The sequence below is a fragment of the Python bivittatus genome, unplaced genomic scaffold (assembly GCF_059951505.1).
Source record: "Python bivittatus isolate LINGU-HERP-01145 unplaced genomic scaffold, Pbiv_v1 ctg000200_np1212, whole genome shotgun sequence".
In the NCBI taxonomy this organism is placed as follows: domain Eukaryota; kingdom Metazoa; phylum Chordata; class Lepidosauria; order Squamata; family Pythonidae; genus Python; species Python bivittatus.
In genome coordinates, this window is record NW_028277040.1 from 22,689,996 (window position 1) to 22,716,550 (window position 26,555).

A 26,555-nucleotide genomic window follows, 5' to 3' on the forward strand; every position below is an offset into this window, starting at 1 on the left:
GAATTTTGAAATCTCACAGCATTTCATCTCATTTTGCAAACTTTTTCATGCACATAGTCTCAGTGCTTTTTACAAACGGTAAAGCTCAATTTTCTATATACATTCCAATGGACAATTTTTGCAATCCTATCATGGCGTTTGTACTTTGAGTGATTTTACTACAGCCGCTAATGAGCCACTGAGATAATCTACAGATATAATCAACATTTGGTAATGACAGAAATACATTCACTTTCATTTTTGATGGTATTGGTTTCTGGGACTTGTTCTTGAGCTGCCATGATTGTCCCCTCAGTTTCTTTTTTTAGTGTTTCAGATTTCAACCACAACCATGTTAAATTTATTTATTTTTTACCCTGCCTTTATTTTTTGTTAACTCAAGCTGGTGTCTATGTGTAATGTTCCTGTCTTCTATTTTCCTCACTGCCACCACCCTGTGGTTGGGTTGAGAGAGAGTTGGTTGGACCAAAGTCACCCAGAGAGCTTTCATGTGTAAGACTAGGCTGAAGCTGCCATAACTAAAGATGGAGCTGGCACGTAAGCAGAGAGGACAAAAAGCCAGGAATCTTGTTTATGAGATACCTTTGGGGAGGTAGATAAGAAGGAAGCAAGTCGTTAAGGAAACAAAGGAAAAATGTGACCTGAACCAGACAAAAGAAGTTGGGCCTGAGCACATGGAAACCCCCAACCCAAACCCATCAACAGCTGCCAGACTTGTGAATCAACAAAGCAAGGACTTTTGGGGATAAAAGAGGTCCCAAAGCCCGCCCACTGGGGAGTTGTCTGAGTCGTCTTTGGATCCAGACTTGGTGGCTTCTGTCCCTCTAGCTAGTGCCTGGCAGCCTAGCTGGGAAGGACGTGGGTAAGTGTGGATAAGCGTGTGTGTGTGTGTGTGTGTGTGTGTGTGTGAGAGAGAGAGAGAGAGAGAAAGAACAAATATACCTTGCAACCAGTAAAGTTTTGCTGTTACTTTAAATCCACTGGGTCTCTGTGTATTACAAAGAACTTTTGTGCCTCAGTGTTCGGTTGGAAGTGATTTGTGTGTGTCCCTAATTATTTCCCGGCTATTGACCAGGGCTGTGTGTCTTGTCTGCTCAAGCCGCACCTATCTGGAAAACCCAGGTAGAAAGCAAGGGGGGCTGACAAGATCCGCATGCCTCAACAGGCTGTGTGTGAGTGAGTGACCATAAGCCAAACCTGGGAGCAGCGTGTGTAACACATGCCTAAGAAAGGACTAGAACCCAGAACCTTTAACCACTACAGCCAAACTGGCTCTCTCTTCCAGATGTTAATCCAACTTTGACTTATTTCTTACATCCCAATTTAGTTTGGGTTGTCTTCAGGAGCCTTTCCTTACAAATTTCCATAAGTAGAACCTCTTTACTTTTCCTGATATAATCATTTGGACTATATTCTTCTTCTTCCACAGTTTTTTATATTCCTCTGCTACCTCTAGTTCACATGTGAATGTCATTTCTTGGGTGAGGTGCATGATGTATGGTCTTTAGTTTCCTGGTTCTCCAATCAAGATTGTCCAGTTCGACTTGGGTCCAGTCAATTGTCCCTGTATCTATATCTAATTAGAGGGACTGCCCAGGAGTTTACTGCTTTATCTGTATTTTCATCATTGTAGTGAATGAAGAGGATGGCCTTGAAGGACAGAGGGAAGAACCGCTATCAAGGCAACTATCAGAGAAACAAGGCTTGATCCCAGGCCAAGAAAGTAGTTTACAGAAATACTTCAGGCAGCACCCCCCAACAATTCTCATGAAGGGAGCGAGAGGTCCAACCCACGGCCCCTACTCTGTGGGGTGCCTCAGGGTTTGGTGCTTTTGCCGCTCCTATTTAATATCTACATGAAATCATTGGATGAGATCATCCGGCGCCTTGGGTTGAGGTATCATCAGTGTGCTGATGATACCCAATTATACATCTCCATCCTGGGTGACCTAAGTGATGCTGTCACTACCCTCTCACAGTGCCTGGAGGCTGTGGGGGCCTGGATGGGGGCCAACAGGCTTCAACTGAACCCTGGTAAGATGGAGTGGCTGTGGGTACAGGGAGCCTCAAGATCCAGGAGTTTATCATCTTTGGTTCTTGATGGGGGTCGCACTACCCCAGACAGACCTGGTGCGTAATCTGGGGGTCCTCCTGGACTCATGACTCTTGTTTGAAGAGCAGGTGACAGTTGTGGCTAGGAGTGCCTTTGCGCAACTTCATGTTGTGCAGCAGTTACGCCCCTTCCTCAATCAGGAGGTCCTCCGCATGGTCACTCATGCACTGGTCACCTCCCGGTTGGATTACTGTAACACGCTCTACATGGGGCTACCCTTGAAGAGTATCCGGAAGCTACAGCTGGTGCAGAATGTGGTGGCGCCGACAGTTCTGAATGCCCCTAGGAGGGCACATATAACACCGCTGTTATGTGAGCTGCATTGGTTGCCAGTTTGCTTCCAGGTCCAATTCAAGGTGTTGGTCATTACCTTTAAAGCCCTTCATGGCACAGGAGCAGGTTATCTGAGGAGCCGTCTCGCTCCAGTTACTTCAGCCCGCCCCACTCGGTCCAGCAGAGGGTGTGTGTTGCAGACCCCACTGGTCAAGGAATTTCAACTGGTGGGGTCTAGGCAGAGGGCCTTTTCTGCTGTGGCCCCCACCCTATAGAACAATCTGCCTCCCAAGGTCCGGTGTGCCCCCACTCTCATGGCCTTCAGGAAAGGGGTGAAATCCTGGCTGTGCCAGAAGGCCTGGGGGCCGGATGGGGGCTCGCACCAGTGGAGGTGGCTTGTGGGGTGATTGACCTTGCCCCCGTCATCTTGAACATTTTTAGGTTTTATGTACAAGGTTTGTTGTTTAGATTTGATTTTTAATGTATTATTTAACTATTTATGGGGTTTTTTAATTGTTGATGGGGTTTCTGATTTTCACTGTGAGCAGCCCAGAGTCACCAACTGGGGGGAGATGGGCTGCATTAAATTTAATAATAAATAAATAAATAAATAAAAAGAGGGAGGGAAGGAAGCAACATTCTGTTATGATAGCTGTTCTAATAAAAGTAGCTTTAGGTCTGCAGTGTGTCTGTTCTTCCTTTTGTTTACTGACAACTATGTCATTTACAGTAGATGTTAATATTTTTTGGACCTGTGTGTTATAATTTATACTAGTAGTCTTTTTAATTTGGTCATGGAATAAATCACAAGCTTCTATTAATCCTCAATATTTGCATCCTTCAAGTACTAGGGGTCTAATGGCTTTTCTATTCATTAGTAGTAGCCCATTTTTTCTTATACCCTTGCCTACTTTAATTGCTAATATAGGACATTTGTCCAGGCCAATTTTCAAATTTTCCTATTACTGTTGCTGTTAACAGTACATCCTGATTGTTAGAATGTTTGCCCTTCTGGTAAAGTTAAGTTCTAAATTCCTCTTTCCACTTCCTGAGGACTTCCTGCTGCCAGAATGTTAGGTTCTATCCCAAAACAGAGATTTAACAAGGAAAACAAAATCTCCTCTGCGTTGGCTATTTATTTTAAAAATGCGTGGAGCTTTTCTGTACTTATTTAAGCATAATTTATTTTCTTGGTCCTTTCCCAAGCTAAAGTTTACTTTTTCTCCACAGAGATCATATGGAAGCGTTTGGTATTTCTTTATTCCTCTCATATTACTTAACTGTTGAGCATAATGAATAATTTAAAAATATGATTTCCAAGTTACTTCTCATTTGCATTGGCTGAGACAGATAGGAAGGTAAGTGTAGCCAAGTCCCATAGCCAGAGGCTTATATGGCTTGATGCACAGCAATAAAATTCCAAAATGTAAAATGTAGGCTTGCAATTCCAAAAGAATATGATTACACAGTTAGAGCCACAAAATGTATCAAGCAGAGATGCAGGATGGATTACTCCACGGATGGCTGCTGTGCTCCCCCCCCCTTTTTAAATAGTTGTTTTGATTTGATAAATAATACAGTAAATTAACATAGCTTTATACATCTCCCCTCTTCCGTTCATTAGCAACTCTCCTTCATTTTAAGATGAGCAAAGAAAGGTATAATAAAGCTGTGCCTTGTAGATTTCATTCTGATCTTCTTCCTAATAAATGTATGAATCTGTAAGTAGATCATCATATTTTTCAATTTTAAACCCACACATTCTATAAGTATTGTAACATCACTATTGGTCCTCTGTTTTGTGATGTACCTATTTGATTAAACCACTTCACCATTATACTAAACCAATAGGTAATGACTAAGGATGCACAATCTATATAGCAAATCACATGTGTGAATCTAGTCATTGTCTATTAACAAATACTTATTTTCAGCATCAAAGTGCCAGGATATAAAAAGGAACGAGTGAGAATGTTTTACGTGTTCTAACACAAATGACTGTCTTTCAATGAAACACTGACGGCAGGGGGAAAAAAAATCAAACGGAATTAATTCTCAGGAACATCTTTCAGAAATGAATTTTTTTCCTTTAAAAGAAAAGAAGTTAAAAAACAGAAATTTCCAAAATGAGATACCTGGGAATGGACAAACATAATATTGGCAAAATCATGCAGCAGGAAGATGAACAGCCAATTTCTTAAGTCATAACCACTCTACTCCAGCCTATTTCTGCATACCTGTAAAATAGCACAGCATCCCCTGTCCAACTCCCTATGCATTTAGCAGTGGACTGTTACACACAGTCCTACTTCTAAAGAGAATCCCACTTGATAGATGGGATTCTTCAGATGACTGGCAAGTGATCAGTCATCTGCTGACAGAAGAACTAAGGTCAGCTCCCTCCCTGCCCATTAGAAGAAATACAACCCTGTCAGTTAGTGTGTTTATACAATGTCTAGCTGGAGCAGGGCATAAGTAACCATGATTAAGCCCCTATATAACTGAAGCAGTATTCTTTGCTCCATATAGAAGAGAATTTGAACACGATTTAAATTCCAATTGTTTTTTTAAAGACAGCAAAAATGTAGTTTGAGTTATACAATGCTCCCAGCAATATTAATTTGTCCAAAAGAGCTCTATTTTAGAGAAAAATATATATACAACAGTTGCAATTACAATTTTGCTACTTGAGTGTTTTTTTAAAAATCATATTTAAAATTATTTATACTACAGTACATTTGATCCTAGCCAAAAGGCTGAGAAGCAATTAAAAAAAAAAGGATTTACATTTACAGAAAGGTGAATAACAGTTATTATTATTATTACATTGCACAAAAAGAGGCTTACACATCTTTGGATACTGTCTACAGCAAAGCCTCCGTAACAAGTTGAATTCTAAAGATATTCAGTATTTCCCTCCAGTTTTTGACCAAACACACCCTCTTCTTTTTCCCTTCTGTATATTGTCATCTTCTTCACTATTGCAGGTCATCTGGTATATGTGACAGCTGAACATCCTGTGGGGCTTCTGTTGTATGTGCAACACTATATTTCTATCAAAGTAAACTTCATGGTTGTACGTCTGCATTAAGAGAACAAGAAACATAATTTTCACTTCAAGTAATGGAGTGAGAATGTAGGCCCTTTGTGATGATAAAACCCTTATATATGATATCACCTTCCAGGTTATTGGTAAGTGCTTCAGACAATAATTTGATTTTAAAACACTGTTGGAAGATATTCTAAACTGAGTGCACTGTTCTAAAACGGACAAGTCAACCTAAAACCCATTTCTGTTGGTTTAGCTTTTATGTTACTACTGTAGATTTATATCCCATCTTTCCTTCAACAAGCAGAAGATCCCTATTTATTTCCATTACAACGTTGGGCTGGTAGGTCAAGCGAAGAGATGGAGACTGAGCTACACTAAGGACATCCTGTTGCATTTAAGCATGGATTTAACCTGGGGCATCCTCAGTCTTACTATGACACAGTATATATTTATGTGAAACTTGAGCAAAACGTCAGCCTTATGTCTTCCAAGTAACCTTAAAGCTAACTTTACTCGATCTTATATGGTAGCATTCCACAATACATTACTTGCTGTTTGGTGACGCTAAGGGAAGTGTTTCTCTATCAAATCCTTTTTCCAAAGAATTAAGTCAGAGAGGGAACCATCCACATAACTGAAACTTCCATGTTTGAAATGGACAATGGCCAAGACATCCTGAAGGATCTAAAATTCCATCTTAAAGGAAAAGTTTGAGAGATGTGGACACATTCTTATGAATGTCGTCCCAATGTCTCACAAATCCTCAGTAACTGAGCTGTGAACAGATCTACTTCCATGGGAATCTAAGAATGGCAGCAAATTCTAGCATTGGAAGTAGCAGAAAATAGGCAGAGCACGTGAGGTGTCATTTCCTACTATGGTTTCATGATTTCTAAAAAAGTCAGAGGCTAGATAAGGAGGAAAGTGAGGGAAAGGTAGAGTTTCTTAGCTACTAAAACTAAGAAGCTGCTTGAGTTTGCTGCCTTGAACCAAGGTATCTTAGAACGATACTCAAGGCTCAAATCTTCATTAAGTGTATCCACCGCACCCCCAACGGAGCTCTACTCTCTTCACTGTAATCAGAAATGTGTAAAATTAAGCATGAAGGTAACTAACTCTTGATTAATATGTACTTCATGAATCTAACTTTTAGGAACAAAAAATATCTTGTTAAACATTGGTAAATGGAATTTACGTCTCCCTGATATCTTTTCTTTTGGGTGGTAATTAGACCTTCAAGAATTCCAAACTTTGCTTCTTTTTAAAAATAATTTTTCCAGTTTTTCTCACGTATACGATACTGAAACAGCAAATATTTCTCGTATAATCCTTGTACCCATGAAGAATGAACAATTCAACCCATTGCTGTAACCCTGAGGCACTCTAGATACATTATCACAATAATTTCCAGAATTCCCAACCAGCAAGGCAGCAGGCTGGGACGACCTGACTAAAGTTATCAGTATACATACACGAACTGGAATAGTCATAAGCCCAACTTCTCCCTGACTTCAGCTGTGACATATTTTCTTCCATGTTAAAGCTTAACAGCCTGTTTTTCCCTTTTCTTCAAACTGGGGGCCTTAAAAAAAAACCAATGTCATTTACACATCTATCCAGTTAGAAAAAAACTGTCCTTCAATTTTGTTTTGAAAAAGGTACTTAAAGCTTATTTTTACATTGGAAAGGTTCTTTGGAGGGAAGTGTGTGGATCACAGCTTCGAAACAACCAGCCAATTTGTGCTTTAAATCTACAAAATGCAGCTCTGGAAAGAAATCAGATGCATCCAACAGGAATGCACTGGGTGTACTTCCAGACTGCTGCACTATTGTTTTTCTATAACTCCTTTATAGCTTTGTCCCCCTGCTTGGCAACTTTTACCTTTAGGATGGGAATGGCATACATAAATGGCTCAATAGTAGCCCGTTGTTAGAGCTAAGTTAGAGTAGCATGTTGATAGTAGGAACATCAGAAATACCTAAATTATACTCACCACATCCCAGGACTCCACAAAAGGAAAACTCTTCAACCGAGTACCCTGTTCATTACAATGGAAGTCAAGACGAGCTGCCCCATCAACTCCTATCTGAGTAACAGCCACAACAGACAGCAAGTTCAGTTCATCTTCATAGTCAACAATTTTGAAGGTCTTACCCCCAAAAAACAAAAAAAGAGGTTTGGTTAAATCCAACACTGGGCATATCAGTCACATTTTTAAGTATCTCCTACTTTCAATACAAATTTGAAACAGAAAAATAAGTAAAAGTTCCCTAAATTTTTAAAAGCTTACTTTCATTCACTGTTACTGGTCATAGCCTACATTTTCAATCCAGTTTACTTGGGATCTCTAGAATCCTTTCCACAGTTGTGGAAGTAGTAGTACTTCCAGTAGTACAGTCCAGTAGTCCAAATAGCAGCTCCAGTTGCCTCACTCTAGCAGTCTGTGCGTAGAAAGGAGAATGGGTGCAGGTAGGATCCCTCCATTTCAACAAAGAAGCTATTGGAGGCTATACTCATCTGAGCTTCTACTTGTACATTATCAGGTTTATTTATTTAATGGACTTCTATCCTACCTTTCATTCAGAAGCTCAACATGGCACCCGTAGTGCTCCCTCCTCTTATTTTTTCTTCACAACCACCATCTTGTGAGGTAGGTCTGAAGTCACCTAGTGAGCGTCCAACGACTGAGCATAGGATAGAATGTAGATCTCCCTGATCCTAGTTCAACACCTCACCATTACACCACACTGGCTCCCTTATTATATTTGTGATAACTATTCACAAATAGTTGTGATAACTATTCACAAATACTTCACAAATCCAATTAAGCTAACAGATGGTCACCAAACCACTGACATCATCAGGATTTAGTTTATAACGTTCACTGCACTGTAGCTTAAGATACTGAGAGATGTTTTGGGAAAAACAACAATGTAGCAACTGCCCAGATGAATACTGTACGTAGCTGTTAGAATGAGACTGCCACATAGACAACTCATACAGGAATCCCATGTCTTAAGATCACACATAATTTTATTCTAAAATGGGACTGAAGACATTTTTGAATTTATGTCCCCAGATTAAACCCAGGAAAGTATTTTTAAATAACTTCCTTCTGAAAAATGTAATTTAAGGCTGTAAAACCAAACAAAAGGTATGCTTTGGGTAAAACTAAGGGTCTTGCTTCTCTGCGGTCTCTTTTTAAATTTGGTAATCAAATATAAATGAACTACAGATTTTAAAAGCCACAAACAGTCCTTGCCATGTTTTCACCCCCCCAACTATATTCATTTCCATGGAAACAAGGCTGGAAATGGTTTCCAGAAGCTGAGGAATTAGAATTCTTGTGGCTGTGTCATCTCAGCTACAGTTCCTGATAGGTGAAAAATGGTTTCCAAAAATAGTTGTTAATGATACAGGGACACATTGCTCAACTGAGATCTAGAGTTTTCTTTGCATTATTTACCATCTTGTTGTGAACTGCATGCTCTCCAAGAGCATAGAAATGGTCCCAGGCAAGGCCTTGTGAGATTTAAGCGGATAATGAACAGCCAGGTTGATTCTTCATATCTCTTTCCAGGATTCCTAAGGCAGTAACCCAGTTTAAATTTCTAGAATTTAACAGGCCTTGAATTCTTTAAGTGCTATTAACACGATAATAATTCACAGATTCCTCACAGATGAAAGGTCAACAATAAAATAAAAATACTCGCTTTATCTCTCTCTCCTGCAAAAGAGAATAGTCCTCAACCTATTCCTGGATATGTCAGTTAAGAAATCATGACATGTGAACATGATTGACATTTTGTAGGCCTGTGCAGACTCTGCCCAGCCAACATGGGTCATTTCAGTGGCTGCCTTATTCAGGATCAAATGTTTGCCAACCATCTGTGAACTGAATTTACCTCTTGCTCAGGATCATCATCCAATAATTTAAAACGCTTCTTCACTATTCGGCCAGATGCTGTTACTGTTACAGGGTTGTTCACCTTTGATATTAAAAATATGGAGAGAAGAGAGGTTTTTGTGTTGTTCTGACAAATGATCAACTAAGGACAATACTAACTGAAGCACTGGTTTTAAGTCTTCCTGAACACAGATATTAAATAGGCTTTTAACTGAGTTGCTGCTGCTAAAGGATAAATTGGCCCAAAGATGTAACATATCAAAAGAACTGAAAAAAAATCACCCTGCACCTAGAAAATATAGCTGCCTTATTGTCAGCACCACTGCATAAAACTATTCAAGAGAATAATGGAGTCAACAGTAGGAGGAAAATATAGAATAATAATCCCTAAACTCTAGAGATGTAGTTTTCTTCAGCTTGATGGATGTTTATAGGACAAAGAGTAATATAGCTTTCTCTTGAGTTAAAAATACTTTGCTGTTCATGAAAAATCTCCTTTCAAACAGTATTAAATCGTTTTAAAATTGCCTCTTTATTAGACTTCTCTTAACCTAGAGTGCAAAACAAGGATTGATGAATGGCAACTCCCATCAGCTCCAGCCAGAATGGCTGGTAGGAAAGGATCCTGAAAGTTGTGATTCACCAATATCCAGAAGGCTGCAGGTTATCCACCTCTGCCTTTTCCTTTTTCTCAGAAACAATATGAAGTGATTCCAAGGGACAATCTGGTTATACAGGATAAAATGCTGTTTTGTCTTGGGATTAATTCAAAAGTGCCTCATGACATCAAATTCTGGTCCAGTACAAATCCCTCCATTCCTGCCATCAATCAATCAGTAACTCGTAGACAGGAAGTAGAACTCTAGGAAACAAAGAAGCAAACCATTGTTCTAAAATTATTTTTCTGACTGCTAAAAGGCTCATTACTCCTTCTAGTGGTTTTGAACAAATTTATTTGAATCTTCCCACATAGCTTTCAAAACTTTCTAGCCGTGAGTTCTAGAAGCTCTTTTGTTTTCAATTAGAAAATTAATATTCATCTTTTTTTCTCTCCAAACCCATCTTAATTCTACAAGGGAACATACATAAAATGATAAACATTGCAACAAAGTAATACTTGAGAGCTCTGTTCCTTTCTGATGCTGGCAATTTATTCACTAGATCAGTGTTTCTCAAACTTGGCAACTTTCAGATGTATGGACTTCAATTCCCAGAATTCCCAGCCAGCAAGCTGGCTGGGGAATTCTGGGAGCTGAAGTCCACACATCTGAGGCAATGACAGCTTAAATCTTCTCCATTAGGAGAGATTTCTTTTATAGTTTCACTAATTTTCAAAACTGCCTAGCTTCTCTCTAACAAACTGACCTTGTAGATGGGTCAATAAGCTGCATATAAACCTAGAGCTCAGAGAAGTAGCAGGCCTTCAAATATTAAATTATCAATATTTCATCATGAGCTTCAACACCATGTTCTTGGAAATCTGTTTCTATATCTCATTTTTCAGACGGCTTGCAAACATTTTATGACTGGGCTCACGCTTGCTATTAAGCCATATGGATTGTTTGATGCTGGTACCGCAGATTGTGCAAGGGCAGCCATCGTCATTAGGATGTTTTGGTTTAGCATGTTTTACGAATCCAGCCAACTGTGATCTATTTAATAAACTATGATTATACATGTAATGTTTGACTCAGGCCTCAGGGACAGAAACTCTCCCAATGAAATATATTTTCCTTAAGGAATAATTATTTCAACCGGTTTTCTTTTTATAACCTTACATTATTTTCCCTGTTGGCTTCTATGATAAAATCTTCAGTAACTTCTTGCTGCTTTGCATTTTCAGTTTCCTTCAACTTCAGGACTCTGTGGAAAAAAAAACCCCATGGGGGCCATATTCTCAAGAATGGGGAAAGCAGAAAGTACTTTTCCCCTAAACACCAATTTTGCTGTTTTTACTCCTTATAGAAAATGAAGTTATGGTTGTTTGAACAAGCCACTGCATGATGGAGCCAAATACTGCTATTTTTCAAGAAGAATCTTTTAAAATAGCTAGATGCCTCTCCAGAACAGCATGCATATAGTATATATGGAAGAGTATTCATTCTTTAACCCCTGGACCTGCCATTTAAAAGGGTCATATAGTGGGATATGAGAAATGCTTCAGCCAAAGAGCCGCTGCCAAGAAGGTAATACTGATCTACCTAAGACATGGTCTCACTCAGGATAAGCCCTATGGCTTGGGACCAGGTTATTTATGGGACTGTCTCTCCCCAGTGGTATCTACCTGTCCTGTTAGATCTGGCAGGATAGGCATGCTCTGGGTCCTGTCCATGAGAGCGCACCATCTGGCAGGACCAGGAACAGAGCCTTTCCTGTCAAGGCACCTGCCCTCTGCAATTTCATACCCCCAGAGAACAGACTCACCCCGACCCTGCTGGCCTTTTGCAAGGCCTTAAAGACCTGGTTTTGTCATCAAAACTATCATACAAGCCCTGAAATAGCTTGCCCATTCCTTATTATCCCAGTGTGGCTCTAATTCACCGGTTCCCACCCCAACCCCATGGTATAACTTTTAGCTTTAGTTAATCAGATATTCAATCTGAGCAGCCAATCCCACAGAGAACTAGCACATTACTTTCATCCTGATGCAAGCTAGTTTTCAGCAGGCACGTACCTAATTAAATTTGGACCCACATGTAGCATCCTTCCAGAACTGTCAGGGTGGAAAGATATCCTGTCAGGTTCCAATGAGCAACATTTCATATCCTGTATGCCATTCTTTGCCTAAATTGATGGAATAAAAAGTTTAAATCTAAACGAAGACTGAAGACAGCAAAAGCTGAGAAGGTCTATTATCTGCACATTCCAATATTCTTACAGGACTGTGGGAATTATGCATACAGAAGGTTGTTCCATTTTAGGAATCTCAACACATTTTCGTAGCCCAAACCCACAATTTCACTGATTCTTATCAGCAATTATTTAGACTTCTTTGGTGTTCCAATATGTTTAAAAAATCTTTAGAATGTTTTGTTGGCTCTGCTTCTGGAGCTGTTGCTCCCAGTTGGTCCTGTTCCAAACTCACTAAGCTTTAAATTCCTTATTGGTCAGAATTAAGGAACTATGATGGATGGGCAGAGGGAGTTCTGCAAAGATCTGAGGAACTAAACTGAAGTTAGTGGAAGGCTATATTTTTATGTGATTTATCTAAGGAGAGGCTATAGACATCTGAGAATGCAATTCTGAATTGGAATGAGATCAACTGAGAAGATTTAAATTCTCTCTTTAACATTAAAAGTCTATTCACACTTTCCCAGGAATACGCTCAACTAAATTCAGTGGGACGTACTTCTGACTATATATGGATAAGTAGATGAATTACAGATGGGGAGGGGGGATGTAGATCAAAATCATAATTGTTGGCCCTGCCCACTTTGCTTTTGGATGTACCCCTCAATGGGATATGGCCTTTCAGGATCTTTCTCAGATTGAAGTTCAAAAATTCCTCAACTGGATCATGTATCATTTCAATATTAAGATGATGCTATTTGGACATTAACTTTCAATATTATGTTGCCAATCTAAATAAAACTGTCTGGTGATAGGCACAATCTGTGAACTCCAGGTGAAAAACACTAACATTTTGGTTCTATTCTCATTCAGGAGGGAAACATGTAATTCGTTACATTAGAACGTTACCAAAGTATGGTCTTTTAAAGAACAAACATGGAAGATTCCTTCTTGACTTTTCTTGTTAGGTGTAATGATATAATGCCAAGGATATCCTCCAATTTGAAATGCACTCTCGAGGGATGAGACTTCAAAAAGAAGGTCTGGAGTATCTGTGAAGATAACTGAATATTAAAAAACATATTCACATGAACAGCTTTATCATTTCACTTGTTCTTCTCCTTGTTCAATCAAAATAAAACCTTCCATTGAATTTGCACTAAATGCAGAAAAATGCAATTCCCCAGTTTATAACGCAGTGATGATTACAAAGCATGCTACTTTGCATTCAATTAGCAGAATTTAAAATGAGTATCTGAGTAACTTAATCAACAGCACAAGGAATCAATTTTTCCCTTAAGTATTATAAAGCGACATTACAAATTACACACAGTAATAGAAACTTTAGCATTATTAGAAAACCAGTTAGGCCATCTGGACATATGTACACTACAGACACCAACTGATTTAACCATTAATCACATCTAACACATTTTCAGCACATCATTCTAATGCTTCTAGGTTTTCAGGGGGAAGTCATGATAGCTGAACTGATATAAAACTGGTTTATACTTGAATGAAGGGTTCCTTCATTGGCATTAATTATGAAGAATATTGGGTAATCCTAAGTCTGTGGTCAAAAACATTCAAAACTTTTGCTAAGCTAAGCCCATAGCAAATATTTCTATTGATAACCAAAGTGTATATTTGAATGCAGATATAAATCTGGGTTAATAAAAATGTAAACAAAATTATAATATACTTCTTAATTTTACTGAACACACTAAATTCTCAGAAAGTCTTGAGGCCCAAGAATAAAAACATATTGCTGTAAGGCCTCCTGTTGCCATGATTCTACTGAAGCAAATTTACTTCAGAGGAATAACAGCACTATCTGATTCAAATTCCAAAGATATTTGCAAGTGGGGTTTCATGCTTTGCCTTGTTTAGTTAAACAGTGCTTTGCTGAAGAAGCCATAATGGCCTGAGTCATGCAATCTGGTAAGCCATAAACCATAGTTAATGAAATATAATAGTAGGTGTACACATCATATTAAGCCAAACTCAAACCATATTATGGCTTAGTAGAGTATGTAAAATCCAGGGACTGTGAAATAGAATGGAAGTAGTGACATCATTCTGCATTATTCAATGCATCCTTTTCAAGTAACTAACACCATTGAAACGTTATTTAACAATGGAATTTCCCTGATATTTTCCTGAAAGGTGTCTCCATCTGGTCAGAATAGTTGTTTGTTTTTTTATTTAATCAAATTTCTCCCCCGCCCATCTCCCCCCAATGGGGGAGTCTGGGCGACTTACAAAAACATTAAAACCATAAATATATATAAAATACATAATACATCTAAAATTTAAAAACAGTACTAAAAAAGGAAAATCCAAGAAGATGGAAAATCGGGCTGAGGACAGCTGGCCACTATGGGGCTAGCCACCCTGCTGCTTGAAGTATTCCCTCCCCATCCCAGGCCAAGTGACAGAACCAGGTCTTCAAGGCCCTTCGGAAGGCCAGGAGTGAGGGGGCCAATCGCACCTCCGGGGGCAGAATGTTTACATGATATGTAAACACATGTTAAAAACATATAAAATATAACTTACTTTTTTTAAAAAAATGCATTACACTCTCTCACACACATATAAAACAATTTAGCTTAATGCGTGTGTGTGCATATATATGTATACACTCACACACACACACACACATACATGTATATACATGCACATATGCTAAGCTAAATTGTTTTTTAATTGTCCTCCTAAAAACATAATGGAACACCTGAAGCTTATGGGGTTACTGTATAACATAAATTAACTCTCTGTCGCCCTTCAGATGCTATTGAAGTACAGCTCCCAGGATCCTTCACCCTTTGTCATACTGGTTACCACTGACAGGAACTGAACTTAGTAACATCTGGAGAGCCACATGTTGCTTCTGTCTCCTTTATAACTAATACAAAAATTGCAAACAATTTCCCTTAAAGAGAAATACTGATGGAGGCATACTGATGGAGACATGCTGATGGAAAATAGGATTTTTTGAAAAACAGTTCAGATACTCCTAAACAGAGACAGCTAACTGGATCTGGCCAATGTTACAGTATACCAGTACTTTGCCATTTTCACTGGCTGCCACTAAGTTTCTGAAACCACTTCAAAGTGTAGAAGTAAATTACAAAGTCTAGAACAGTTCTTCTCCAGCTATACCCCTGCCCCCCAAATAAGGTAGGACAGATAAATACAAAGAATGGCATTTTCCAGACTGGTGCCCCATTTTTGGACCACTCTCTGCAAAGAGGTTCATCTGGAGCCTCCATTATGCTCCTTTTAATCATATTATCTTTTTATTTTCCACAAGTATTTTAGGGAGTGCTGGTTTTAGTTTGATCTTATCTACCTTTCTATTATGATTACTATTGCTGTAGTACATGCTGCTATTTTATCATGTATACTGCTTATACACATTTTTATGCAACTGCAGTTTGGAAAAAGCATAACCTTTTCACTCTTTAAGCTATTGTATAAATTTTCCCCAAAATTTCTTTCCTGGGACACAGAGGGGTACAACTAAAAATAGGAAATTAGTCCTATTTTTATTTATGCTTTTAAATAGTTTTCCCCAATTTGATGTCCTTTATATATGTTGGATTGCAGCTCCTATACCATTCTGAGCTCTGAATGAGTTGGAGGGCATTAGGTTTGGGAGTCTGTTCCAAGACATTTCCATTTGGCCTAACTGTCATTGGCCAGAATTAAGTTTCATTAACATTAACATTCTATAGCATTTATTTCATAGAATTATGCAGACTGGAATCTCAAAAAGATGCTTTAAGCATGCAGGGGCATTCACACAGCAACTGTTAGCAAATCTTTAAAGCAGCTGGATCTTTTGTGCTTGAATTCAAAATACTGCACCACCTTAATATTTTAGTCAGTGTAACTTTTTTTTTTTTTAACTTATCTGAGTTTTTAACAGCACAACCTGACCGGCTGCAATTTATATATTCACCTACTTAAGAATCATTGTCACTGAATTCAAAGAGGCTTACTTGAATATAGGATTGCATTGGGAAAGGCTAATCTGAGTAACATAAACAGTAGCTAAAATACTACCAGATTATAAAACCAATACTAACTGGGACTGCTAGCATTTTTAAACAAAATCTGAAGCCAACCAGTTATGCTGATGAACAATAAGCCTTTATAAATACCTGTTATTTTAATGTTACATGGAATGCCAAAAGGGTATTTTCCCACAATCCCAACTTTGCCATTCCAGCTGTATTCCTGTCCCAAATCCACCTGGTGTTCCATGAACTAAAAATAATATCACATTAGATTAATTCTATTGCACATATACGATGACCTAACTAATACTTGCATATGCATCTAAGAGAAGTCTAAATTGATTTATAACAATTTTTTAGGCATCTCACCTGTGTGGATTTACCTATACTTACTCCTGAATAATTGTGTGCATCAGATTGTAACCTCAAGTTGTATTTTTAAAGTACAGCCTTGTTTCTTAATCAGAACTTTCAAATGATCTTCAACAATACATTGCCAATGAAATTAAATTGTTTAGCATTTCCTCTACATTATATTGGCTTGGATCCAAGCATTTTATTTTTAAAAATACAAAATATTGACAAAACACCTAAATACACTAAAAGAAACACAATTAAACGAAGCAATCTTTAAGTGTAATGAAAAAAAATAACAGAAACTGAAAAAAGAAAAGGATAAAAAAATCATTTTTTAAAAAAAATCATCTTCATTTCTTTTTTTGGGTTTGGATCCAGACAAGTTTTTCGGTTAGTGCCTGGGTAGGTAGTACATGATCCTTTCCTCTGTTGTCTCCCCACCCGCTCACTGGCAAAAGTTAAAAGTCCCTTAAAAATCTCATATAAACTTATAGTGATACTACTAATAAAATAAATAAAGCATTGTAATAATATCCTATTACCTGTTCAGAGATTGCCTGGAAGCTATACAATCTGACATGACCTGTGCTGTGTGTTACAATCAGCATTCTGTGAGATACTGAAACATCTGCCATGCTATTTCCAAAGATCTGGTTTGAAGGAAAGAAAATCTCATTAGTCAAGTGATCACTAGAGGATTCCAGCATCTGACCAACTGATAACAAAAATACGACATAAACAGTTGTCACTATGAGGATACTGGTCGCTATTTTCTACCGAACCATATGATTTTCCATCTAGTTAAGTTCTGATGGGCAGTAGCTCTTCAATTTCTTTCCATAGTATTTCACAGTTAACCCTAAGATCCTTTTCAGGAGAGATGCCTGGACTGAACCTGGGACCTTCTACATGGAGAGCATGAAGCCACGACTATGCTACGGCCGCTCTCTCTGGCAGCAGATTAATGATGTTACATTAATATTAAATTTAGATAAGCTATTGCTAATTGTTTCAGGACAGTGGAATGCTTGTCTGGAATTCTCGCAGAGCATTTTACCAGGAATATGACAGTAATGAAATTGAAATTATAAGATCACTCATGATAAAGCCCACTGAGCATGGAAATCTTCAGTGGCTGGAATCATACATTATGCAAAGCTATTATGCATAGTTTAGGCCCAGAGTGCTGTGTAAACTCAGGTATTGTGCTTCACAAGACACGTGAATCTAAACAACTGTGGTTTATTTTAAAAACATAGTTAACAAATTTTGCCTTAGTTCAATACATAAGTCCAGGCAGTAATTCTGGAGGATTGTGGTCCTGGCAAATAAGATATGGGGAGACTGCATGTAGTTTGTACGTTCCCCACCCTGGACTGTTAAAATGCTTGTGCAATCGCCACTAGAAACAGCTAGCAGAACTACAGAGCTTCAGTTTTAAGCATCTTCATTTTGTACTAATCAATCAAAATTGTGAAATTTTTTTAAAAAATTAATCCAAGTTATTTTACATATTATATTTTTCTTCCAAACCAGACAATTTATGTTTAGTTACTATGTAAATGGTACAGATAAATGGGAGGAAAGAATGTGTGAAAACTGGGATTTAATTGAAAGGGGGTTGAGGTCTAGCAGCTATTTTGATCCAATGAAGCTAGAGCTTCCACACATCAATTTTGCACACTCAACAGGGCTGTACTTTTGTGTAGATATACAGGAAACATAATTAATAAACCAAGATTTATGGTTTTGTGCTATGTGTCTATAATTTGGTGGACAGCTCAGCCTTCTCAAAGTTTGTAAAATAAAACAGAAGTAAAAGGTTTTATATGGATCTACTTTCAGGTATTACTAGAGAGGAGAGCATCACTAAGACAATAAACTTACTTTTTTGTCAAGCTCCAACATGCCCATAAATGAAAGTGGCAAAACTCTGAATACAGCGAGAAAGAACAGTACAGACTGCTGCATGCCTGCCTAAGAAAACAGACAGAAAACATAGCGTAAGACTGACATTCAGATGTGCACATTTCCTATTTATCTAGCACACTTATAAAGCTTATGCACTCACATACATACATACATACATTTTTCCTGTTTCGAAAAGGCAACATAACCTTCCCCACTTAGTCTTCAATGTAAAGAATTTTCTAGCCAGGATATGCTTCACTGAAAAGTCCAGGGATTACAATTGGGGAAGGCTAGATTAAGGCATGGCTCATGTTTGTGTGGTCTCAACTGCCTCATTTGTATAACTGCAACACGATGGAGCAGTAACTTGTGTACTAACCTCAAAAAGGATTCATAAGGTATCCATGTACTGTAAAGATGCGGTTACCATGTAAGTATGAAGAGAAAGCAACAAGTTTTCTCTGAAATGCAATACTGGAAACGCGCTGAAAGATCTTTTTGAAGAGCAGTCACAAAGACTTCCATGTCAACATACCTGTCGTGCAGCTGCTGGGAGCTTCTGCTGAGTTGACTTTATTGCCATGACCTCTTGAGGCATGTCCCAACTTAGGTACCTGTAAGGAATAAAGAGGAAACTCATCAAAAACAGAATTATAATGTATTTTTAGGAAGCCAATTGGGAATAAAATCTTTTATTTAACTAAGAAACAACATATTTTTATTTAACCAGGAGAGTTTTCTGCCCAAGGAAAGGCACAGTTTGGAATGCATTTTTGTTTGATTCAAAGCAGCTATCTCCTCTTGCAATTTCGAGACTGCTATCAAATAAAAGACAGTTACACTGTGTTACAAGTTTACACCTTAGTCCTGAATGCAAATTGTCATCACGGCCATTTGATTTCAACGAGAAGGACTTGCAAGTCAGTATAGGTTGAGCTGCAGGCACACAAACTACAACAACAACAACAAATGGAAATAGGACTGTGGCAAAAGAAAGCAAAGCCAGTACCAATAGTAATAGGCATGCTGGGTGCAATCCCAAAACATCTGGAGCACCACTTGAAGACCATCGACACTGGCAAAATCACCATCAGTCAATTGCAAAAGACAGCTTTACCTGGAATAGCTTACATCCTGCAACGATACCTTTAACACCATCAAACGACATCTGCCTATCCCAGTCCTCGGAAAGGACTCAATAGGTGGATAAAAATGCCAAATCCAGCCTAAACAACTGGCTGACTGTGCGACCTACAATAATAATTTGATTTATATAGCTGCCCATTTCACATACATGACTCTAGGCAGCTTACAATAAAATAAATAAAATATAAAATATAAAAAAATAAAGCATATGGCAGCTAAGCATCATCCAACTAATTATCCACCCATCCAGGAGATGGCCTCTATCACATGCTCAGGGCCCCAGGCTCAGGCACAAAACCAGGTTTTCAAGGGCTTCCGGAGGGCCAACAAGGATGGGGCTAATCTAATTTCAGGGGGGATGATGTTTCAAAGGATGGGTGCCATGGCAGAAAAGACTCTCTTTCTGGGCCCCGCCAGCTGACACTCCTTAGCCAATGGCCCCCAGAGCATGCCCCTCCTGCCAGATTGGGTAGGATAGGTAGAGACAACTGCGGAGAGACGGTCCTGTAAATAACCTGAAATTTCTTTACCTAGAAATAAGCCCTACTGAGTACAATGGGCTGTACTCTTTAGGGTTACATTTTAAAGCACTGAAACCAGAACGGCTTGCTTTCCATAAAACAAGAAGAGTTTCACTCCTTCTAACACATTAACGTAGTCTTATATCAAGCCTACTTTGATTACCTGAATTTGCAGTGGGAAGCAAGATACACCTTTTCAAGTATTTCTCCTGAATTTGCAGACAGACGGAAAAGCCAGTTGTGAGCGGTCAGGGCTGCCCAGGAAGGTCTGTAGTCTGAAGGCCTGGGCAGCACTTCCCCCTGCATTAAAAGGACTTTAGCTCTACAAAATGCAGAGAAAGGTCACATGTCATGCAATGCCACAGTTTGCTAAGCTATGGTTTACTGAATAAACTACAATTGGCTGCATTCATGTAAAGCCAGTTGGAGGTGCTTTTTACTCCTATAGGCCTTCACTTATTGGGATCTCACTGGTTGTTCATCACCCTGTGCACAAATCACCAAGTTACATTCACCCAAGCAGGTAAGAACAATCTTTCTGCCCTCCAGAAGATTTGGACTTCAATTTCCAACAGCTCCAGCCAGCACAGCCAATATTAAGTGAGTTATAATTCAAAAGGTCCTGGAAGACCCAACTTTTTTTTATTATTTTCATTTAGTTTTGCTTTAATGTGCAAAAAGGAAAAACCCACACAAAACCCCCATATTATATTACATACAATTGAGTCTAATTTTAAAACATATTATTAAGCCTTGATGTACAAAATAATATTTATCTTTCCTTCCAATATGTTGACAAAAAGCCAACTCATAAACAGATAGAGATAGTCCCTAGTTTAAGAACAAGTTCTGTTTCCAGGGTCTGTCTTAAGTTGAACTTATCTGTAAGCTGGAACAGTATTATTGTATAATACTGCATAAGTAGTATTGTGTAATGAACTCGAACCATTGTGTATTCAAATCATTGTTTATTTCACTCAAATTTTGCTACAATAGGCTCCGTTCTTAACTATGGGTTGTCTAGAAACCGGGCATTCCCAACCTGTGTCTATAATCCAAGACTCTAAATCTGGAGTAACTCTACTTTTCCAATACTGAGCACTCCTCTTCCTTGCTATCAGGGACATAATAAGCTATAGAGCCTGGTGAAGTGTCTACCTTGGGGCCCATAAGACCAGGGCCTGCAGGGCTCCCCACTACTTGTCCACACATTCAGTAAATCTATTTATACAGGTAAGGCCCCAATAGAAATCATGGACCAGCAGCACAGAAGAAAAGAAAGAGAAAGGGGGGGAAGGAGGAGCTGTAGCCGATACAGATTGCCTGGAAGTGGGGCAAGTAAGGACTGGACCATGCATTTGAAGCAGAGCCTTTGGTGACCCTGGTGGCTTCTCCAATACTAAAGTCAAACATGGACAACACAAGGTTGCCTGTTCTTTCACAAATGATTTTGGACCACACCCTTTCACACTTCTACATATTAATTGATATCTTGTTGCAATTTATATATACTCTAACAGCAAAACGGTACACTAGGGAAGTAGCTAAATACTGTAGCCTCTTCTGAATTCTTAAGTTGTATAACTGATTGTTTTGCCCAACCATATACTTGAAAACTCCATCTACCTACCTACCTACCTACCTACTGTTCAGCCTTCACACATCACATATTTGACCCCAACTAACAGCAGATACAGTGGTACCTCGGGATACGAACTTAATCCGTTCCGTGACTGGGCGTATCCCGAGTTGGTTGTAACCCGAAGGAAATTTCCCCATAGGGTTCAATGTAAATCCGGTTAATCCGTTCCGCCCTCCAAATTTGGTCGCACCCCGAGGCAAATTTCCCCATAGGGTTCAGTGTAAATCCGGTTAATCCGTTCCGCCCTCCGCCCGAATTTGGTCGCAACCCGAGGCAATTTCCCATAAGGTTCAATGTAATTACCGTTAATCCGTTCTGGCGTCCACGGACCACGCGTCGGGCGGGAAAGCGGCCGGGCGCGGCGTGGTGTGGCGCGAAAACGGCCGGGTGCGGCGCAGCGCGGCGCGGTGTGAAAATGGCCCGGCGCGGCGCGAAAACGGCCCGGTGCGAAAACGGCCTGGCGCGGCGCGAAAACAGCCCGGTGCGGTGCGGTGCGGCGCGAAAACAGCCCGGCATGGCGCGAAAACGGCCGCAGACCACGCGGCACGGGCGGAAAAATGGCCGCGGACCACGTGGCACGGGCAGAAAATGGCCACGGACCATGTGGCACGGGCGGAAAATGGCCGCCGATCCGGTTCGTACCCCGAGGCGGAGTTCGCAAACCGAGGTAATTTTTTGGGGCCGGAGCTGGTCGTAACCCGAAAAATTCGCAAGCAGAGGCGTTCGTATCCCGAGGCATCACTGTACATGGAAACTCATAAAAGGCGGACCCCAAATGAGGAAGCTTAGTGTTAAAATGCTGCTTTCGTTCATCAAATGGTGCTCCTGAGAGATCACTTAATTTGTCATGCTTGTGACTAAAAACAAGTAAGGGAGCATATTTTGGATATGACACAAGGGAGTCAACGACTTGTCCTACTCGGCAAAGTCACTTAAAAAAGTCTTACCACTGGGCATTCCAGTAACAAGGCATCCTCTATTTTTTCTGAGGTGGGCCATCCTGGCATTTGATAAATTATTCTGGGCTCTGGTGTAATGCTGACAGAGACAAAAGAAGGGGGAAATTACAAAGCACCCCTTTCCATTATTGAAGTAGTCCGTTTTATTTACTAAAAACATAAGCACGCTGCTAGGTTGGGCAACAGGCCCATCTAGGCTAACATTCTGTATCACGCAGGGTTTACATGGACATAACATGCTAAACCAAAACTAAATAAATCCCATTGTGGAGTAGCGCAAGGTGAGAACAAGTCATGGTGCCCAAGCAGATTCATCCAGAAAGCTCACAGGCTGCAAATGAGCATTTTCCCTCTCTTATTCTAGCACCATAGCAACTGGAATGTAGGGAATCCTCAAACAAGGATATAGCCCCTGATTTCCCTTTCCCAAACATGTCTAGCTGCCCTTTTAAAGCCATCTACATGACATCTGATGGGAATGAGTTCCATGACTGAACTATTATAAATTGTTACCCAATTCTTGGTAACCACCAGCACTCAGGACCTTCCCCCTGCCACTCTGTGGTACTGACCCCCATCTCACCCCAGAGGACTGGAATTATCTCCTCAATTCTGCTTCCTCATATCTCTCCATCACTGGTCACTAGGCATGGAACCATCTTGGACAAAAAGTACCCAGTCATGTTCTGCCTGACTTGACATTTCCAGAGACATATACCAGGATATTAATTTGTTACTTTTTATTTAACTTAATGTACCACTAACTACTGAATTCTTTTGGCAGTTTATAATAAAACATAAAACCAAAGTTAAAAGTACAAAAAATAAAAACAATTAAAAACAAGCACCTGTAATCCTAGGCATATTTAACTAGAAGAGCTATGTAGAAATAAACAGAACCTTTCCAAATTGATAAGATCAGGCTTCAGTTCTACAGAATTTTTGCCATCTCACCCACTTTTACCCAAAACACTATGGCTCTGTGGCTACCTTGATATTACTAATACTCAAACATGTGATAAAATTACTCAGAAAAAGAGAAATATCTCTCTACAATATCTTTAAAAGGTTTTTAAAGATAATAATTACCAGCTCACACAGCGCCGGTAATTGTCAAGATAAATTTTTCCACTATGATAAGAAACTGGAGATGAAGACTGTATAGTCCAAACATTCTTGAATGTTGTTGTTTCCTGAAATAAATCATAATGAACCATAAAAAGATTTGATTTAGGATACTTATTTAAACTAATCATGACAGTTATCCTTATAGTTTATTTGCTGCAAAAGGTAATCATTTTTAGTACTATGTCATAAATGTAACAGTTGTTTACCTGTTACACTAGAAATTTTCAGAAAACTAGTTATTTACAAAACTAGAACTGATTTGACTGATAAAAACAAAGCCAGTTGGGTGACTTTGGGCCAGTTTCTCTCTCTCAGCCCTAGGAACAAAGCAATGGCAAACCACTTCCAAAATCTTGCCAAGAAAACTGCAGGGGCTTGTCCAGGCAGTTGCCAGGAGTCAACACTGACTTAGAGGCACCCCTCCCCAAAAAATCCTGATTTTTTAAAAAATTACTTGATATTTAAAAAAGAAATACTTTAAATGTATTTACTTATTTATATTGATTTATAAATTAAAATAAAAATTTAAATATGCACTCTCTTGCATTTTAATAACAATTATATATTTTTCTCTCTGTTAATTTCTCCATAGATACAAGTAGTATTCAAACTAGACTCTGAGATGTATTAAAATGTATCTTAATTATGGCAAAAAATAAACCAGCAATTAAGAAAAACATTTCTCAACCGCATGTTTTGCGTTAAGATGGAAAATAATATGCCTATTTTCCAGCTTCAAATATAAAAGCAACTATGCAATTTTAATTGATTTTACAATTTCTCTGAGCCTGTTTATTCTATAACCACATCTCGTATAAATAATATATCTAACAATGTAAGCAATGGTGCAGTAACTTCCCAGGAACTCACAGGGATAAACAACACTACTTTCAGTCCTATGCAGGCTTAAGTAGAAATAAGTACCATTGACCAAAGTGGGGCTCATTTCTGAATAAAGATGTACTATATAGGACTGAATTGCAGCAACCTGTGAAAAACTCAGAAGAATCAATAAAGCTGCCATCTCTCCAAACCTAATGGAAAATAAATCTCATCAAATTCTGCAAGGCTTATTTCTAAGTAGCTATATATAGGTTTGCACTATGAGAGACTTGTTTGGAATGTTTATCTTGATTGCATTAATAATCACTGAAAAATATTTCCTCTAGAGCCACTTCATGCATCTATTTTTAGTAAATATACTACTGTAGAAAACAGCATTAAACCTATACTTAATCTCAAAATTATGATCTACATATGAAATTCATTCTAGGTTTCTATGCAGAATTTGTCAATAAACTTGTTATAGATTGAGCTATAAGAGGTACTGCATATGAACAATTCCCACAGCTGTTACCTGGCATATTAGTTTCCTCAAGAGACTCATGTTTTTCCTATAAACAGCTCCAGCATCTTTTGTATGAAATCCCTGTGATCTTCTAGTTAGTAGGCAGCAGATATTGTGGATATCAAATGCATCAGAAGTGGCTTTTGCTGGTGCAGGTGAAGATGAACCAGAAAACATTTTGATAAGATTTCCAATTTCTGCTTTGGATAGTTTATTTGGAAAACAGTAACCATCTAAACAGAAGAGAACACATGTTGTCTTTCCGTTTCCTCCAAACATGAACATGTTTCCTGAAAGGTCCTTTCAGACCTTTGGATACTTTCTCCAGACATACATGCTAGTATAATTTAGAATTTCAGCATAAGCTGCAGTCTTATGTTTGCTTAGAAGAGCATCCCAGTTACATTTTAATGGGTTTTCTGAATAGATATGCATTACTATCTTGAGTATGATAGATGGGATTATTCCACAGCTATCCTCAAGAAGTAGCTTTCCCCAACATGGTGCCCTCCAAAAGTTTTGGCCTTCAACATGGACATCTTGGTTGAAAATTATGAGAATTGAAAAGCTGGGAAAGAGAGAAGCTGAAGTCCAATTCATTTGGACAGCAACAGATGGGAAAAGATTACCTAGGAGAAAACCAGATGTTCATGTTTCCTACCAAATTTCACACTGGAAACATTACACAAACTATTTTATTACAGTGTTCAAGCCTCTTAAATATCTTCTAGCAATAATTCTCAAGCAGCTATGAATTTTCTAACTAGAAACTTTTCCCTCTCCCTAACTTTATCTTATCAGTCACAGAAGAAATTAATGTTTTAATCCTTTGAACAGAATACAGTACTGTATACCTATAAAACCCTGCTGTAGTCTTAAAACAACCATCGTCAGCCCCCTTACTGGTGAGTAAAAGCTCCTAAATACAGTACATCGGGGTTTCTTTCCATGTAAACACTAGGCTGCATTACCGACCCTGGATCGCTGCCTATTTGTAAAACTGAATACCGTGTTACTAGAAGGCTTACTCAGAGGCACATCTTCCTGAATTATCTGCAGTTCAGAGTAAATGGAATGTGGGTTTAGGGAAAATCTTAGGAAAAGGATCCTTGTTAAGAGCCCTCCTCGCAGAACAATATACAAAGCAGCAGACGTCTCTCTCTCTCTCTCTCTCTCTCTCCACCTAATCTCCGATACCAAATGCCAAATCCTCCAAAACAGCCGCAATTAAAAGGCCTGGCTGGCTCCCCCCCCCCCCCGTGTCTTTTCTCCGCCACCCCGCAATACTGACCGGGAACAACGATTTCCTTTCTTACCATCTCAGCGCGGGAGTCTTCGAAGTCGAGCCTACGATCCCCAAAATGCACCGCGCCTGCTTCCTTCGT

The 26,555-nt window shown here is 39.0% G+C and overlaps 1 protein-coding gene across 2 annotated transcripts; it reads right to left on the minus strand.

Annotated features, from left to right (window-relative positions):
- Positions 1–3,625: 3,625 nt before the first annotated feature.
- Positions 3,626–26,542, minus strand: DCAF17 (DDB1 and CUL4 associated factor 17). 2 transcript variants are annotated; one of them, XM_007430399.4, is made up of 15 exons: positions 26,487–26,542; positions 25,180–25,403; positions 23,784–23,887; positions 22,683–22,773; positions 20,257–20,393; positions 18,962–19,040; positions 18,403–18,492; positions 17,058–17,165; positions 16,303–16,408; positions 13,046–13,188; positions 12,021–12,130; positions 11,125–11,209; positions 9,345–9,428; positions 7,433–7,588; positions 3,626–5,468 (listed from the first exon to the last, which is right to left on the minus strand). In XM_007430399.4, exons 2-15 carry the CDS (start codon positions 25,345–25,347, stop codon positions 5,292–5,294), a joined length of 1,638 nt encoding a protein of 545 aa, XP_007430461.1. In that variant the 5' UTR covers positions 25,348–25,403; positions 26,487–26,542; the 3' UTR covers positions 3,626–5,291. The 2 variants fall into 2 exon arrangements, with proteins under 2 accessions (XP_007430461.1, XP_025023822.1); XM_025168054.2 differs by having other exon boundaries at positions 26,462–26,511.
- Between the last annotated feature and the right edge of the window lie 13 nt (positions 26,543–26,555).

Bases quoted from the DNA above. Each gene is read 5' to 3' on its own strand.
- DCAF17 (XM_025168054.2), bottom strand. From the start codon at position 26,489: ATGGTAAGAAAGGAAATCGTTGTTCCCG. The intron at 20,394-22,682 runs GTAAGACTTTTT...CTTTTAATGCAG, and splicing joins TGTTACTGGAATGCCCAGTG to GGGGAAGTGCTGCCCAGGCC. The intron at 18,493-18,961 runs GTATGTTGACAT...CTGTTTTCTTAG, and splicing joins TCCCAGCAGCTGCACGACAG to GCAGGCATGCAGCAGTCTGT.